Source organism: Schistocerca nitens, chromosome 2 (genome assembly GCF_023898315.1).
Source record: "Schistocerca nitens isolate TAMUIC-IGC-003100 chromosome 2, iqSchNite1.1, whole genome shotgun sequence".
Lineage (NCBI taxonomy): Eukaryota > Metazoa > Arthropoda > Insecta > Orthoptera > Acrididae > Schistocerca > Schistocerca nitens.
The window spans coordinates 834,326,093-834,344,176 of NC_064615.1; the positions used below are offsets into that span (position 1 = coordinate 834,326,093).

The 18,084-nt window shown below is 44.8% G+C and overlaps 1 protein-coding gene across 1 annotated transcript in view; it reads left to right on the forward strand.

Annotated features, from left to right (window-relative positions):
- The window catches only part of LOC126237103 (inhibitor of Bruton tyrosine kinase), a 125,950-nt gene that overhangs the window by 57,357 nt on the left and 50,509 nt on the right, over positions 1-18,084 (forward strand). Inside the window, exons 10-11 of the mRNA XM_049946915.1 lie at positions 14,654-14,871; positions 17,675-17,938. Coding sequence (XP_049802872.1) covers positions 14,654-14,871; positions 17,675-17,938 — 482 coding nt within the window. The remainder of the gene's footprint in view (positions 1-14,653; positions 14,872-17,674; positions 17,939-18,084) is intronic.

Genomic DNA, 18,084 nt, shown 5'->3' on the forward strand with positions numbered 1-18,084 from the left:
TATTGTTATAAAATCATTTCTTCTTGTTATGCATGAATGTAGAATTTTCTTTGTCATTTAGTTGCTTGTTTTCTTATTGGAGTAGGTCCACCATACATTTATTTATCTGGACATGGCCTCTTCTCTAACTCAATAGCTATCTAATTATCACTTCTGTTGGTGGGATATGACCCGTTGTTAAACCAAATGATACATACAGATGTAAAGGTTAGATGTTGTTGTTGCTGTGGTCTTCAGTCCTGAGACTGGTTTGATGCAGCTCTCCATGCTACTCTATCCTATGCAAGCTTCTTCATCTCCCAGTACCTACTGCAACCTAAATCCTTCTGAATCTACTTAGTGTATTCATCTCTTGGTCTCCCTCTACGATTTTTACCCTCCACGCAGCCCTCCAATGCTAAATTTGTGATCCCTTGATGCCTCAAAAGATGTCCTACCAACCGATCCCTTCTTCTAGTCAAGTTGTGCCACAAACTTCTCTTCTCCCCAATCCTATTCAATACCTCCTCATTAGCTACGTGATCTACCCATCTAATCTTCAGCATTCTTCTGTAGCACCACATTTTGAAAGCTTCTATTCTCTTCTTGTCTAAACTAGTTATCATCCATGTTTCACTTCCATACAAGGCTACACTCCATACAAATACTTTCAGAAACGACTTCCTGACACTTAAATCTATACTCGATGTTAACAAATTTCTGTTCTTGAGAAACGCTTTCCTTGCCATTGCCAGTCTACATTTGATATCCTCTCTACTTCGACCATCATCAGTTATTTTACTCCCTAAATAGCAAAACTCCTTTACTACTTTAAGTGTCTCATTTCCTAATCTAATTCCCTCAACATCACCCGACTTAATTTGACTACATTCCATTATCCTCGTTTTGCTTTTGTTGATGTTCATCTTATATCCACCTTTAAAGACACTGTCCATTCCGTTCAACTGCTCTTCCTGTTGTGGCGTAACAAGCTAGTCATGCCACACTGAGAAGGAAGCCGAAAAGCACGCGTACACACACGACTGGCGTCAAGTCTGGAACAGGATAAGTTATGACTGCTATAAAGAAAATACGTAGCTTTGGAATATACTTAACTTTTAATCAATCCTTGTGATACATCTCTCTTGACTATACAAATGAGACTCGTAAGATACATGCACTGTTACAATTGGCACCTTGCTAAGTCGTAGCCATTAACTTAGCTGAAGGCTATTCTAATTGTCTCTCGGCAAATGAGAGCAAAGGCTTCGTCAGTATAGTCGCTAGCAACGTCGTCGTACAACTGGGGCGAGTGCCAGTACGTCTCTCGAGACCTGCCGTGTGGTGGCGCTCGGTCTACGATCACACAGTGGCGACATGCGGGTCTGACATGTACTAATGGACCACGGCCGATTTAAGCTACCACCTAGCAAGTGTGGTGTCTGGCAGTGACACCACACTTCCAAGTCCTTCGCTGTCTCTGACAGAATTACAATGTCATCGGCGAACCTCAAAGTTTTTACTTCTTCTCCATGAATTTTAATACCTACTCCGAATTTTTCTTTTGTTTCCTTTACTGCTTGCTCAATATACAGATTGAATAACATCGGGGAGAGGCTACAACCCTGTCTCACTCCTTTCCCAACCACTGCTTCCCTTTCATGCCCCTCGACTCTTATAACTGCCATCTGGTTCCTGTACAAATTGTAAATAGCCTTTCGCTCCCTGTATTTTACCCCTGCCACCTTCAGAATTTGAAAGAGAGTATTCCAGTTAACATTGTCAAAAGCTTTCTCTAAGTCTACAAATGCTAGAAACGTAGGTTTGCCTTTTCTTAATCTTTCTTCTAAGATAAATCGTAAGGTCAGTATTGCCTCACGTGTTCCAACATTTCTACGGAATCCAAACTGATCTTCCCCGAGGTCGGCTTCTACCAGTTTTTCCATTCATCTTTAAAGAATTCGCGTTAGTATTTTGCAGCTGTGACTTATTAAACTGATAGTTCGGTAATTTTCACATCTGTCAACACCTGCTTTCTTTGGGATTGGAATTATTATATTCTTCTTGAAGTCTGTGGGTATTTCGCCTGTCTCATACATCGTGCTCACCAGATGGTAGAGTTTTGTCATGACTGGCTCTCCCGAGGCAATCAGTAGTTCTAATGGAATGTTGTCTACTCCCGGGGCCTTGTTTCGACTCAGGTCTTTCAGTGCTCTGTCAAACTCTTCACGCAGTATCGTATCTCCCATTTCATCCTCATCTACATCCTCTTCCATTTCCATAATATTGTCCTCAAGTACATCGCCCTTGTATAAACCCTCTATATACTCCTTCCACCTTTCTGCCTTTCTGCCATCTGAGCTCTTGATATTCATACAAGTGGTTCTCTTCTCTCCAAAGGTCTCTTTAATTTTCCTGTAGGCAGTATCTATCTTACCCCTAGTGAGATAAGCCTCTACATCCTTACATTTGTTCTCTAGCCATCCCTGCTTAGCCATTTTGCACTTCCTGTCGATATCATTTTTGAGACGTTTGTATTCCTTTTTGTCAGCTTCATTTGCTGCATTTTTATATTTTCTCCTTTCATCAATTAAATTCAATATTTCTTCTGTTACCCAAGGATTTCTATTAGTCCTCGTCTTTTTACCTACTTGATCGTCTGCTGCCTTCACTACTTCGTCCCTCAGAGCTACCCATTCTTCTTCTACTGTATTTCTTTCCCCCATTCCTGTCAATTGTTCCCTTATGCTCTCCCTGAAACACTCTACAACCTCTGGTTCTTTCAGTTTATCCAGGTCCCATCTCCTTAAATTCCCACCTTTTTGCAGTTTCTTCAGTTTCAATCTGCAGTTCATAACCAATAGATTGTGGTGAGAATCCACATCTGCCCCAGGAAATGTCTTACAATTTAAAACCTGGTTCCTAAATCTCTGTCTTACCATTATATAATCTATCTGATACCTTTTAGTATCTCCAGGATTCTTCCAGGTATACAACCTTCTTTTATGATTCTTGAACCAAGTGTTAGCTATGATTAAGTTATGCTCTGTGCAAAATTCTACCAGACAGCTTCCTCTTTCATTCCTTCCCCCCAATCCATATTCACCTACTATGTTTCCTTCTCTCCCTTTTCCTACTGACGAATTCCAGTCACCCACGACTATTAAATTTTCGTCTCCCTTCACTACCTGAATAATTTCTTTTATCTCGTCATACATTTCATCTATTTCTTCATCATCTGCAGAGCTAGTTGGCATATAAACTTGTACTACTGTAGTAGGCATGGGCTTTGTGTCTATCTTCGCCACAATAATGTGTTCGCTATGCTGTTTGTAGTAGCTAACCCACACTCCTATTTTTTATTCACTATTAAACCTACTCCTGCAGTACCCCTATTTGATTTTGTACTTATAACCCTGTAATCACCTGACCAAAAGTCTTGTTCCTCCTGCCACCAAACTTCACTAATTCCCACTATATCTAACTTTAACCTATCCATTTCCCTTTTTAAATTTTCTAACCTACCTGCCCGATTAAGGGATCTGACATTCCACGCTCCGATCCGTAGAACGCCAGTTTTCTTTCTCCTGATAACGACGTCCTCCTGAGTAGTCCCCGCTCGGAGATCCGAATGGGGGACTATTTTACCCAAGAGGACGCCATCATCATTTAATCATGCAGTAAAGCTGCATTTCCTCGGGAAAAATTACGGCTGTAGTTTCCCCTTGCTTTCAGCCGTTTGCAGTACCAGCACAGCAAGGCCGTTTTGGTTAATGTTACAAGGCCAGATCAGTCAATCATCCAGACTGTTGCCCCTGCAACTACTGAAAAGGCTGCTTGCCCCTCTTCAGGAACCACATGTTTGTCTGGCCTCTCAACAGATAGCCCTCTGTTGTGGTTGCACCTACGGTACGGCCATCTGTATCGCTGAGGCACGCAAGCCTCCCCACCAACAGCAAGGTCCATGGTTCATGGGGGGGAAAGGTTAGATATCACTGATAAACATAATGCAGAAAAAAACTGGACATGACGCCTCCAACTCACAGATTCAATTGTTTTCTTATTGTATGCCTGTTAGCAGATTTGACTGTTCCAACCTTCAAAGACCTTTTTGACTAGTTGGCTGTTCTAATTTAATTTAATTTGATGAGATACTTTAACAGGGACAGTAAAAAATGATGAATAACGAGTATTCGAGCAATGACATCACTGCCCTGTCTAACGTTTTTGATGACAAGAATGTGAGAAGTTGTATTGCAACCTTCCCACTTCTTTTACACAATTCAACTTACTTGGTATTAACAGCCGATCTTCTCTGGGTAGCAGACTACATAAGTCTCTAAAAACATTCTTCTCCGAAGAATGTTGCTAGTTAAAGGAACATATAAGACACTCTCTCTACTCATGAAATAAGTAGGTACTCGAAGAACACTTTTAGTTCATTCTCGGTATATTTCAGCTTCCACAAAGAACAAAATTATCATTTCTCACATAAATATTCAACTTCTTGTAAGCCCCCCTGCGGGTTCGGGGGTAAGAATAGGCCCGCGGTATTCCTGCCTGTCATAAGGGGTGACTAAAAGGAGTCTCAAACGTTTCGGCCTTAATGTGATGGTCCCCTAAGGGGTTTGACCACTACTTTTCAAAATTTTCTGTTCGTGCGTACCATTTGGGGAAGGACGCCTTACGTGGTGTATTATGTATCCATCTTGCCCTAAGATCTGGCACACCCGATATTGTCATGGAGTTGGACTTCCATCGAGCTTCCGGCCACATTGGCTGCAGTGTGTTCCGGGTAGCATACATTCCCTCCATTGTGCACTTCCATCTTTGGCCTCGTGATGCACATGGATCTTTCGACACCCAACATCCAGCACGGTAGCCAGTCCGTTGTGGTGGGGTTGTCATGTACCCTCTTGGTGGTAGCCCCCTGACTAAACAGGGATCGCACTGCTGATGCCTGAGCTGCTACCTCCCCACGTATGCCGAGGAGTAGATGCCTATCCCTTTGGGGCATCGGGACTCCCGGCAAAGACCATCCTGCCAGGTGGTCTTTGCTGTGGCTGGGTGGCGCCCGTGGGGAGAGCCCCTGGTCGGAGTGGGTGGCATCAGGGCGGATGACCCGCAGTGAAGCGTGGTACATCATCTCTCGCTGGTGGGCCTCCACCAGCAGTCTCTAAGCGATCGAGGTCTAACCTCAATGGGAAGAAATATGCTCAGAGATCATTTCCCTCCCTGGCCACTCCATGGGAGGAACGCATGGCTACAGACAGCAGTGGAGATTATTCACCCCGGTACCTTGTCTGTACGCGGGTTGATGGTGAATCTTTTATGCCAACCAAGCCTCAGTTTTTTGCGGAGCATTTAGAGGACAAGTTCGGGGAGGTGGAGGGCTTGTCCAAAATGCGCTCTGGGTCAGTTCTCATCAAAACAGCATCCTCTGCACAGTCACGGAGGTTGCTCACTTGCGACAAGTTGGGGGATGTTTCCGTCACCATCAATCCCCATAAAAGTTTAAACATGGTCTAGGGTATTACCTTCCACAGGGATCTTCTTCTACAGTCCGACCATGAACTACGCACCAACCTAGAACCACGAGGTGTTCACTTCGTCCGCGCGCGTCCATCGGGGTCCGAGGGATAATCAGGTGGCCACCGGTGCCTTCATCTTGGCCTTCGAGGGTGATGTCTTACCCGAAAAGGTCAAGGTGATGGTTTACTGATGTGATGTGAAACCATATATCCCTCCTCCAATGCGGTGTTTTAAATGCTGGAAGTTCGGCCACATGTCATCTCGCTGTACTTCCAGCATCACGTGTAGAGATTGTGGACGTCCTTCGCATCCCAATACTCCATGTGCCCCGCCTCCTATCTGTGTTAACTGCGGAGAACACCATTCCCCCTGCTCGCCGGACTGTAGGATATTCCAGAAAGAAAGGAAGATAATGGCATATAAGACCCTGGACCGCCTGACCTACCCCGAGGCTAGGCGGAAATATGAGCGGTTACATCCTGTGCCAATGCCAACAAGTTATGCCGCTGCTGCAACACCGGTACGATCCACTTCCTTGTCGTCACGTACAGTTGCCTCTCAGCTATGTCAGACTTTACCGGCCCCCTTGGTTGTGGGGGTCACTTCACTCCCTGTTGCTCCTGCTCCATCTACTTCAGGAGCAACACCCCCCAAACCATCGGGGACATCAGTTCCCCCTTCCCAGCCGGAGAAGCGTAAGACTTCTTCGGCTTTTCTCACCAGGAAGGGGTCCCTTGGGGACCTCCCTTCGCAAGTTCCGACCAGTGGATACGCGGACACCCGCTAGAAGCTGAAACAACCACCAGTCCCTGGTCGTAGGGCCTCGCGGTCATCGTCCGTCCCTGAGACTGACCCAGTGAAGCCCATGAAGCCTGAACCACCGAAGGCACAGCGGGAGAAGCTGAAAAAGAAGAAAGTCCCCAAGACCAACGACATTGCGGTGGCACCCGTCCCACTGCTTCCTACAAGCTCTGCGTCTGAGGACGAGGTCGAGATTCTGGCGTCTGCTGAAGACCTGGATCTCGCCGGTCCCACAGACTCCATGGATGTCCCTCGTGCGGGTTCTGAATTGGTGGCAGCGAGTGAACAAGCGGCGTAAATTGCCTTCCTAGTCACTTCACGCCTTCTCAGCCATGGTCAATTTCATACTCCAGTGGAACTGCATCGGTTTTTTTCCACCATCTAGCTGAGCTCTGACAACTTATCAGCCTTCACCCTTTCTTCTGCATTGCTATTCAGGAAACTTGGTTTCCAGCAATGCGAACCCCCGCCCTCCGTGGCTATCGGGGTTATTATAAGAACCGGGCAGCTTATGAAAGGGTGTCTAGTGGCGTCTGCATATATGTCCTTAACTCTCTTCACAGCGAGTCTGTACCCCTACAAACACATTTAGAGGCTGTCGCTGTTAGAGTGTGGATGCCACAGGCTGTTACCGTCTGCAGTCTTTACCTTCCACCGGATGATGATGTTGCGCAGCATGTCTTGGCTGCGCTGATAGCCCAATAGCCGCCCCCTTTCCTGTTACTGGGCGACTTCAACGCCCATAACCCTCTGTGGGGTGGGTCGGTGGCGACAGGTCAAGGTGCCACCATTGAGCATTTATTGCCACAGCTCGATCTTTCGCTTTTAAGTGATGGTTCCTTCACACACTTCAGTGTGGCGCATGGCATGTACTCCGCCATCGACCTTTCGATTTGCAGCCCTAGCCTCTTACCATCTGTTGACTGGAGTGTGCATGACAACCTGTGTGGTAGTGACCACTTTCCGATCTTTCTGTCACTGCCACAGCGACAGTCTTCTGGGCGGCCTTGCAGGTGGGCCATGAATAAGGCTGACTGGGACTTGTTTTCCTCCACTGCTGCTATTGAGCCTCTCTCTAGTGATGACATTGATGCGGTGGTTCAATCGGTCACCACCGACATCGTTACTGCCGCCGAATCTGCCATTCCCCGTTCTTCTGGGTCCCCTCGGCGGCGGACTGTGCCTTGGTGGTCGCCTGAGATCGCTGAAGCGATTGAAGATCGCCGGCGGGCGCTCCAGCGTCACAAGTGACATCCCTGCATCGGAAACCTTATCGCCTTCAAACATCTGCGTGCGCGAGCCTGCCGCCTTATCCGCCAAAGCAAGCAGGAGTGCTGGGAGCGGTATGTGTCCATCATTGGCCTCCATGTCTCTCCATCGCAGGTCTGGGCCAAGATCCGACGCCTCTATGGCTATCTGACCCCTGTCAGCGTTCCTGCGCTCTCAATGAATGGAGCAGTTTGTACAGACTCCGACAAAATTGCCAACAGCTTGGCAGAGCATTTTGCTCTGAGTTCCGCTTCTTCCAATTACCCATTGCCCTTCCGCCCCATTAAAGAGCGGATGGACCGTCGGAGCCTTTCTTTTCGCACCCACCATTCTGAATCCTACATTGCTCCATTCAGTGAGTTGGAATTTCACAGTGTGCTTGCCGCTTGCCCTGATACCGCTCCTGGGCCAGATCGCATCCACTGTCAGATGCTGAAACACCTTTCAGTGGACTGCCAGCGACAGCTCCTCGACCTTTACAACCGCATTTGGGTCAAGGGTGAGTTTCCGTCGCAATGAAACCTGGGAAGAACCCTTTGGAGGTGGACAGCTACTGTCCCATTAGCCTCACGAATGTTCTTTGCAAGTTGCTTGAACGGATGGTGAGCCGGCAGTTGAACTGGGTACTGGAGTCAAGGGGCCTTCTGGCTCCATCTCAGGGTGGGTTCCGTAAAGGCTGCTCCGCCGCCGACAATCTGGTGGGCCTGGAGTCGGCCATCCGTACTGCCTTTGCCCGCCGTCAGCACCTGGTCGCCGTCTTTTTCGACATGCGGAAGGCGTACGATACGACATGGTGTCATCACATCCTTTCTACGCTTCATGGATGGGGTCTTCGGGGCCCTCTGCTGATCTTTATCCGCAATTTTCTGTCGTATCGTACCTTCCGGGTGCAAGTCACGGCCTCTCATAGTTCCTCCCGAGTCCAGGACAACGGTGTGCCCCAGGGATCTGTTTTAAGTGTCTGCCTGTTTTTAATAGCCATTAACGGGCTCGCTGCAGCGGTGGGGACGTCTGTCCAAGCGTCACTGTATGCTGACGACTTCTGCCTTTACTACAACTCTATTGGCATTGCAGCTGCTGAACGTCAGCTACAGGGCGCTATCCGTAAGGCGCAGTCTTGGGCTGTAGCGCTTGGGTTTCCGTTTTCGGCTGCCAAGACCCACGTTATGCATTTCTGCCGGCGACGCACTGTCCACCCGGAGCCGCAGCTTTATCTTGATGGCGAACTTCTTGCTGTGGTTGAGACGCATAGGTTTTTGGGTGTAGTTTTTGATACCCGGTTGATTTGGCTGCCTCATATTCGTCAGCTTAAACGGATGTGTTGGCGGCATCTAAATGCTCTGCGTAGCCTTAGCCACACCAGGTGGGGTGCTGACCGATCTACTCTCCTACGGCTCTACCAGGCGTTAATCCAGTCTCGTCTGGATTATGGGAGCCTAGCTTATGGCTCAGCATCACCATCTGTGTTGTGGGTGCTGGACCCAATACTGCACAGCGGGATCCGACTTGCCACTGGTGCCTTCCGCACCAGCCCTGTGGACAGCATACTTGTGGAGGCAGGTGTCCCTCCACTGCGATTGAGGTGCCAACATTTACTGGCCGCTTATGCTGCCCATGTTTTCAGCTTGCCCGGGCATCCAAACTATCGTCTCCTGTTCCCGCAATCGATCGTCCATCTGCCAGAACGTCAGCCCCGGTCAGGTTGTATGATCGCGCTCCGCGTCAAAGAGCTTCTCTCCGGGCTTACGGTTTTCACTGTTCCACCTCCTTTCCGGGCCACTTTGCGGACACCCCCACGGTGTGTTCCTCGCCCTTGCCTTCGGCTCGACTTGGCACAGGGCCCGAAGGACTCAGTCCCTCCAGAGGCCTTCCGCCGCCGCTTTTATTCCATCCTGGCCATGTATCAGGGCTCTGGCGTTGTATACACTGACGTTTCGATGGTTGCTGGTCGTGTCGATTATGCGCTAACTCTAGGGGACCATTCCGAACAACGTTCCTTGCTGGATGGCTGCAGCGTTTACACTGCTGAGCTGGTCGCCATCTTTCGTGCCCTGGAGTATATCCGCTCCTGCTCAGGTGAGTCCTTCGTTATCTGTAGCAATTCCCTGAGCAGTTTACGAGCTCTCGACCAGTGTTTCCCTCGTTCTCGTCTGGTGATGGCTATCCATGAGTCCCTGCATACTCTTGCACGTAGCGGCCACTCTGTGGTCTTTGTGTGGACCCCAGGCAATGTTGGGATACCCGGCAATGAGAATGTTGACCACCTGGCGAAAGAGGCCACCAGTCAACCACCTCTGGAGATTGGCCTCCCGGCGACTGATTTGCGGGCACTATTACGCCGCAAAGTTTTCGATTTCTGGGACACTGAATGGTGCAACCTACCCGTGCCAAACAAACTCCGTAGTATCAAGGAGACGACGACTGTTTGGCGGTCATCCATGTGAGCCACCCGCAGGGACTCAGTCGTCCTTTGTCGGCTCCGCATTGGCCACACCCGACTGACGCACAGTTATTTACTGTGTCGTGAGGATCCACCTCATTGTCGTTGTGGGGCGTCCTTGACGGTGGTCCATATTCTGTTGGAGTGCGCCCTTTTAACTGTGCTCAGGCAGACTTTTGCGCTGCCTGATACGCTCCCTGCACTTTTAACTGATGACTCTGCCATAGCGCACTTAGTTTTGAGTTTTATTCGGGCAGGGGGATTTTATCGCTTAATCTAAATGTGTGTGTTTTTGTGTTGATTCTGGCCTATGGCCTACGATTTTAGTCTGCTTTTTAAATGTGTTTCTCGGTGGTTGGCTTTTCCCTTTTTTCTCTATGGTCGGCCAACCACCGTCACACTCAGTGTGATTTTAATTTGTTTTGTCTGTTCTTTGTCGGAGTATTTCTAGTCCTGTGTCGTCTGCCGTCTTTCCTGTTGTTAGTTTTTTTTTTTTTTTTTTTCCTCTCTCTTTGGGTGGTTATAGTTTTTTGGAACAAGGTACCGATGACCGTAGCAGTCTGGTCCCTTTAATCCCACAAACCAACCAACCTTCTTGTAAGTCTCCTATGTCATCTCACATTAGACACAATTAAGATACTTTTACAACAGAGTTGGTTTAACAGCCACAGAAATCATAAACATGTTTTGCCTCTACCAAGTCTGTGCTAAAGAGTTACTTAAGTCTTTCTCAACTCAACTGTTCTTTTATCACTAACAGTAGCCACCATTAAAAAACAGCACAGAATAACACAGAATTTCCTTGATTCTTCTGTGTGCTTTCACTACGCCTTCCATGGACCGACCGACCGACCAGTACTTGTTGGTGCTGTTCGACTGCCGTGTCTGAAGTCTTCTCACGACAAACTTCAGACCTGCACACACAGACAGGTGGCATGCAGTAGATAGTGTTCCTTTTGCCCACTCACATCTAAAATATTGTGTATTCGAGATGTTGGAAGGCCGAGTGGTTCTAGAATTTACGCAGAAAATCTTGAATCGCTACACCTGGCCTGCACCACCACCGTGCAACAGTGCTATTTATTCTTTGTTTTTTACTGTCCCTGTTAATACATATCAGTAAAACAAATATTAGGCTAGACTAATTTGATAACACTATCAAAGAGGCCCACAGATTCTGCTTTAAAAATCATTTGATTTTTAAAAGGAAACAAACCGATGCTTTCCATCAACATGGGGCATCACTTGAAAAATGGGATGGGAAGTATTTGCTTCGGCTGACTTCAGCTACATGTTGCAAAACCAAAATTACAAACATCTGCCAAAAAACCACACAAAATGTACCTGAAGACTCTCACGACAGACACCCCCCTGTATAGTGGTTTACATTAAACGTACCAATAACCAGAGTGTTAGCAAACAATCACACTTACTCATTTACAACATTACTGCTGGAGGCAAATCTACTTTGGGTGTTGTTGACACCTTTACGAAGTATATCAGTAACACAATATTTACATTTACATTTAGCAGCCATCCTTCCTCTCTCTTATGGCTCAAGCTTTGATGAATGTTAACTGTATTCAACTGTAACCCCCCCCCCCTCCCCTGCCCCCCCTCTCCTTTTCCCTGCCTGACTTCTAGCTAGCAGGGAAGGCTTATAATATGAATGATAATCTTAAGAGATCATACAGTAGTGCTCTCATTCCCTACCTACTATGCCTTTCATTGCCATGTTGCCCCTACTCACGTTACCATTTTGTGTGTAAATCACCCCCACACTTTCTTTTTCCTCTCACAGCTGCCATTTAGACAATTCACTTCACTATCAAAACATTCGACATGAAGGGGTACTCACTGTATGAGAACTAAAGGGGCGCTCAACAAGAATTGGAACACATTCCCCCTCCCCGGGCAATTTCAGTTGAAAATATGTGGAATTTGTTGTAGAATCTGGTGGAATATTCTCGCTTCTGCACCTCCAGTATCGTGAAGTTCCAATAGGTGGAAGAGCTTTACATAGCCTTCAAAATTTTATCTACAATGAAGGTGCAGTCCAAAACCAAACAATCGAAAATCCAGGATGGAACATAACCATGTAGTGAAAAGGATATTTACTACTCACCATATAGTGGAGATGCTAAGTCACAGAAAGGCACAACTAAAAGAATGTGAGAAACAGCTTTCTGCCAGCAAGGCTGTTCTCTCTCTCTCTCTCTCTCTCTCTCTCTCTCTCTCTCTCTCTCTCTCACACACACACACACACGACTGCAGTCTCTGGCAGCTGTAGCCAGACTGCGGGCAGCAATGCATTATGGGAGAGGGAACTGGGTGGGGGGTGAGGAGGAGGTTGGGGCAAGGAGGGGGAAGTATAGCAGGATAGGGGTGGGGGACAGTGAAATGCTGCTGGGAGTGTACGTAAAAATCGAGATCCAACTCCAAATCAGCCCCTGTTAACTTTCCAGAATTTCATTATCTTCGAGCCTTGCCTCACCATAGTTCACGAAATCCCTCAACATGCGAGCTAACCATACTTCTGCAGAAAGATCTGAAATCTGCCACCTGAAAAATGATCCCAACCTTATAATGCTACCTGCTGACAGAGCTCCACCACTGTTGTTTTCAATGCAAGGATTGCCTTGCAGAGGGACTCTGCCAGCTGTCAGATTCATCCACCTACAAACTCTGCCACAGTGACCCCATTCCAGAAATCCAGTTGGATCTCAAATCTCTCCTCAAACCCTTAGGCCCATCCCAGAACCTCTCCCCAGAGTCCACCTGCAACCTACCCTCCTATACAAAAGATACCTACCATTTCCTCCACTGACTCTCCACAGTTCCTGTTGCTTTACCACTTGGTGCCCTGCTCATTACATCATTACAATTGATGCCACCTCCCTTTACACTAACATGCATTATGCCCGTGGCCTCACCGCTATTGAACACTAGATTCCAAACCACCTCCTCCCTAGTTTCCAAGACCAACTATATGCTCATCCACAATTACTTCTCCTTTGAAGGCATTACCTACAAACAAATCTGGGGTATGGCTATGGGCCACCTGCATGGCACCATCCTATGCAAACCTGTTCGTGGGCCATCTTGAGGAATCCTTCCTAAACACTCAGAATCCCAAACCCCTCACCTGGTTCAGATTCACTGAGACATCTTTGTGATCTGGCTTGAGGTTGAGGACACCCTATCCATATTCCTCCAGAACCTCAACATCTTCTTCCCCATTAACATCACCTGGTCCTACTCAACCCATCAAGCCACCTTCCTTGATGCTGACCTCCACCTCAAAGATGGCTATATCAGTACCTCTGTCCATATCAAATCTACCAACCACCAGCAATACTTCCACAGCTGCTGCCCATTCCATACCAAGAAGTTCCATCCATACAGCCTAGCCACCTGTGGCTGTCGCATCTGTAGTGGTGAGTGGTCCCTCTCGAAATATCTTGAGGGTCTCACTGAGGCCTTTGCAGACTGTAATTATCCTCCCAACCTTGTACAAAAACAGACCTCCCGCATCTTATATTTCATCACCCAACACCTCTCAAAGTCCCATCGTTCAGCCACAGAGGAGCATTCCCCCGTAACTCAGTACCACCCAGGACTGGGGCAACTGAATTACATTCTCTGCCAGGGTTTTGACTACATCTTGTCGTGCCCTGAAATAAGAAATGTTGTATCCACTATCCTTCCTACCCTTTCCACAGTGGTATACCGCTGCCCACCGAACCTACACAATATCCTCGTCCACCCTTACACAACCCCTGCCCCCAACATCTTGCCCCATTTCTCACATCCCAGTAATAGACCTAGATGCAAGACCTGTCCCATAGAGAAAACAGTGTCAATTTTTTACTGTGAAGAAAGCATTAAAAGCTATGACACCATTTGTCAATGGTCACTTACTAAGAGAATTCATTTTCTTCATTTGAATGACAAATAAATACAGAAATTGATTGATAAATGGTGATCATCCAGATTCAACTGTAAGTAAGTCAAACCGATAACAAGCAGTCATATTGATTGCAACGTGTAACTGTAAGTATTTTAATATTTATTACCAAAGTTGTGTGTGAGAATTGATTCTAATAGCTTTTGCTTTACAGAATATATTCTAAAATGATTTTTTTGTTGTTGTTAAAAACAAAATTTTTTTCCCCTTTGGTGCATCTTGTGGGACTGTTTGGTTTCAAAACAGAAATATTTTGGCTTCTTCTCATTAGTGGAACTGATGATCAAATTTTGTGTGGATAATTCTCTTATTAATAGAATTGAAAATAAGTGGTAATGAAAATTTGTAGATCTTATTGCACCTGATAAGTTTAAGTAATGTTGAGTGACTAAAAAGTTAAACATGTGTTGTAGTTCCACTGATTTCCTTTTCTATCTTAGTGGCTAATGGTGTTACAATTTTTAGTTATTTTAATTGAGGCTCCTATAGTTCACTGTTGAAATCTTGGTACTGGTAGGGATTACATGTGTTTGGGTTTCTGTGGAAAAGTTGCTTTCATTATTTGTTGGGTGTTCATTTATTATTATTGTTTTGTTTTCAGATAGCAGCACAAACATTAATATGTAAACTTTTATTCCACTTACATGTATTTTGGTTGTTTACAGGTGGGTGTTCGGGAGTTTCCAGCACATCAGTACATAGTGGCTCTGTCCAGTGATACATTGCTGCACATGATAAAACAAGAAAAGTCAAATGATGATAATGAAAATAATGTGCCTCATGTGAAGATTAAGAACATTCGTCCTGAAATATTTGAACAAATATTGCAGTTCTTGTATACTTCAGATTGTGATCTCCTGAAGCCAGGTCCTTGCAGTGTAGAGTAAGTTACTCTATTGGCTCACCATGATTAATCTTCATTGTTTTATGAAAAATTTAAGTTTTATATGTAGCTTATCAAGTAATTTCTTCTTTGCATAATAAGTATGTAACATATCAAACATGGTAGCATGTAGGCTACTAAGCAGAAAGATAATACCTTCTAGTCATAGGATAAACGAGGAGTAGATGGATTTAGTCTTACTGTGTAATGATTTAGTCACATTTTGTGGAAAAAAGTGCATGGACATTTAAAGATAACCAAATTATAAAATTGAAGAGAAACGTGGTGTCTCGCATATGGAAAAGGGCGCATTCATATGTGCAGCTACCAGGGAAGAGTATTTTCAAGTTATGCTGTTGTATGGTCATGCATTACATTTATTAACTCCTGAAATTAGTCTTTGCAATGACAAGGTTTATCATTTTAAAATATTGGCAGTTTGAGGTTAACAGGCTTATTCCCATGCAGTTCCACTCACAACACATTCTGTAGTCTGTTTCACAGTATTGCTAGTTGTAAGAGCACTTACTGTAACCATCATCTACTACACACCCTAAGCTTTTGCTAATTTTACAGCACTTTTCCTCCATCACCCTGATCTCCACTGTGTTTATTATTGAAAAAAGTGTCTGGTTGCTCTTGGAACTTCATGGAAAGCAAGGTTTGCTTCACTCTTGTCCTCCTCCTCCTCCTCCTCCTCCTCCTCCCCCCCTCCCCCTCCCCCTCCCTCCTCCCCTCCTCCCCTCCCACTGCCCTTTTGTTGGAACAGGGAAACTTTTTGGGCCAGTGCACATCATTTCACAAGACCTAATGCTTCCCATTGATTTAGCCTTCTTGATCTGAGATCGGCATTTATAGTGTCCAGCCACTGTATTTTAGTCTTTCCATGGTGTCTTTGGCCTTTGACAATGAGATGAAGGACTGAGCTTATGACTGAGCTGGGCGGTGCCAATATACTGTGTCTGTACCAAGGAAGTCTCCATTCTTGCATCTTCTCATTGATTGGAGCTGCTCCAGCAACTTGTTGAATCATACTATACTCGGTCTTGTGGGAGTGTAAATGGAGGTCAAACCTTTGCAGATGATCAATGCATGGACCAAACCAATTGAGGTGGTGCAGTGGTTAGCACACTGGACTCATATTTGGCAGGACGACTGTTTAATCCCTCATCCGGCCATCCTGATTTAGGTTTTCCGTGATTTCCCTAAATCGTTCCAGGCAAATGCCAGGATGGTTCTTTTTAAAGGGCATGGCTGCAATCCAATCCATGTTTGGACTTGAGTTTCAGGATAGTATGATTGTCTACAAAGATTTGGGTTCCATTTAAACACCCATAAGATGAATACCTTGAAATTCTCATTCTCACGTTCACAAAAATTGAAACGTAATTTTAGTCTTTAGTTAGCATGTTAGTAAAAGTGCCAAAATGATCGCATACACACTTCGTTCTCATGTTATAATTTCTGATCATGTTATGAAGGAACTTTAAGGTATGAATGACAAAGAAAAGCATACATTAACATGTAGAAATAGTTGCCAAAACTAATGCTGTAGAGTGTATTAGCAGTTAACTGCTGCATTCTATATCTGACACACACAAGTCATAAATTCACTCAGTAAAATTAGCAGGAAAGCTGCCACTGGGAAAAATATTGCAGCTTCTTTAGTTATCATTTACACCAGCTGCTTGTTTAGACACATTATATTTATATGCAGTTGTCCAATTTTCTCATAATATGGAGTTTGTTCTCCTTAGTATTCAATGTACATACAAGTACTGTTATGATACAGTTACGCTTACTGCTGCATATCTGCCACAGATAACCCCCCCCCCCCCCTCTGCTTTCCAGCTGCTAAACAAATCTTATACCTGAGCTTTTTGTGACTCCTTTCCCTCGTTTCACAATCACTGCTTTAACTTTATCAAATGCTAGCTTGGCATTTGTGTAACTTTCCATCTTTCCTTATCCTAACAGAACAGTCTGAAGTTGTGCACAGTTACCAGTTGTATGAGATCAGCTGCCCTCTGTAATATGTGGTTTGGAAATTAACTACATCAGTGAAATTTGCTTGACCATAAGCACCAAAATATTTTTAAGATTCACTACACTTGCACCAAAGACAGATTTACATACATAATTTAAGAGAGTTTATGTTAAGTTGTCTTTTGACAGTATTTTTATGAAAAAATATGTATTTAAAAATGGTGAGTTGATATGTCTCTTCATGCCGTGGGTAAGTATTAGATAAAAAATCTAAGTGTTAAGTTTTGAGTGCAAGTAGGTTTTAAAATTTTATTTGGCACTTAACATTTATTTCACCTCTGACAATGCCTTTTGAATGTGAAAAATGCTAAAACTCATCAAAGCATCATATTCGGTTTTAAATTATAGAGGCTCTATAACAAAGTTACCTTACTCATGGTTACGCGTCCCAGGACATGCTGTTTTTCAGCATTTTTATCACTTGCCTTCCAAAAACAAGTGTAAAATGAATTCTAGCAGAAATACAAGCAAAAGTTATTATCAATCCCCTAAATTTATAACAATGGAGGGAGTGCTGACCGAAAATATGAGACAGGAAAACAATATTGACACACCATCCATTCCAAAACATCAAAACTCAACCATTGCTTTTCTATTTGTCTGGCAATCTAACCCAGTGTACTTTCATGTTACTCTCAGCTGTAATCAACATACTACAAATAATTTACCCAGGGACATAATTCTCCTTACATTAATGTATGTTCCCTTAGCTTTTTTTAATTTTTAGCATAATGTTTATTTCTTTGATATGTTTCAGGATAACAATTCAAGAATCAAAAGAAAACAGCTGCCGGGTATCTCAAAGACACCATGATGTATTCAAAGAGCTTGATGTAAATGATATGGAAAATACTTCAGCATTCAGTGTGTATACTGAAAATAAACAAAAGAAGAAAATTAAAGCTACAAAGGAAGAAATTCAAATAGACTCAGAAAAGAGACAGAATCCTGTTCGTCTAGCCCAGGAAGCATCTAAGAAGCTAGGAATTTTACTGCTGTACCAGAAGTTACAAGAAGTACGGTAAGCAGTCTTTTAAGTGAAAGCAATTACTTTGTACTTGTCTCAGCTGCATAAAATGAAGGGGCATTGAGATACAATTTAATAGATGAAAAGGAGCAGTTTTTGAAATACTGCCATTTAGTGTGCCAACATGTCTGGGACTTTAT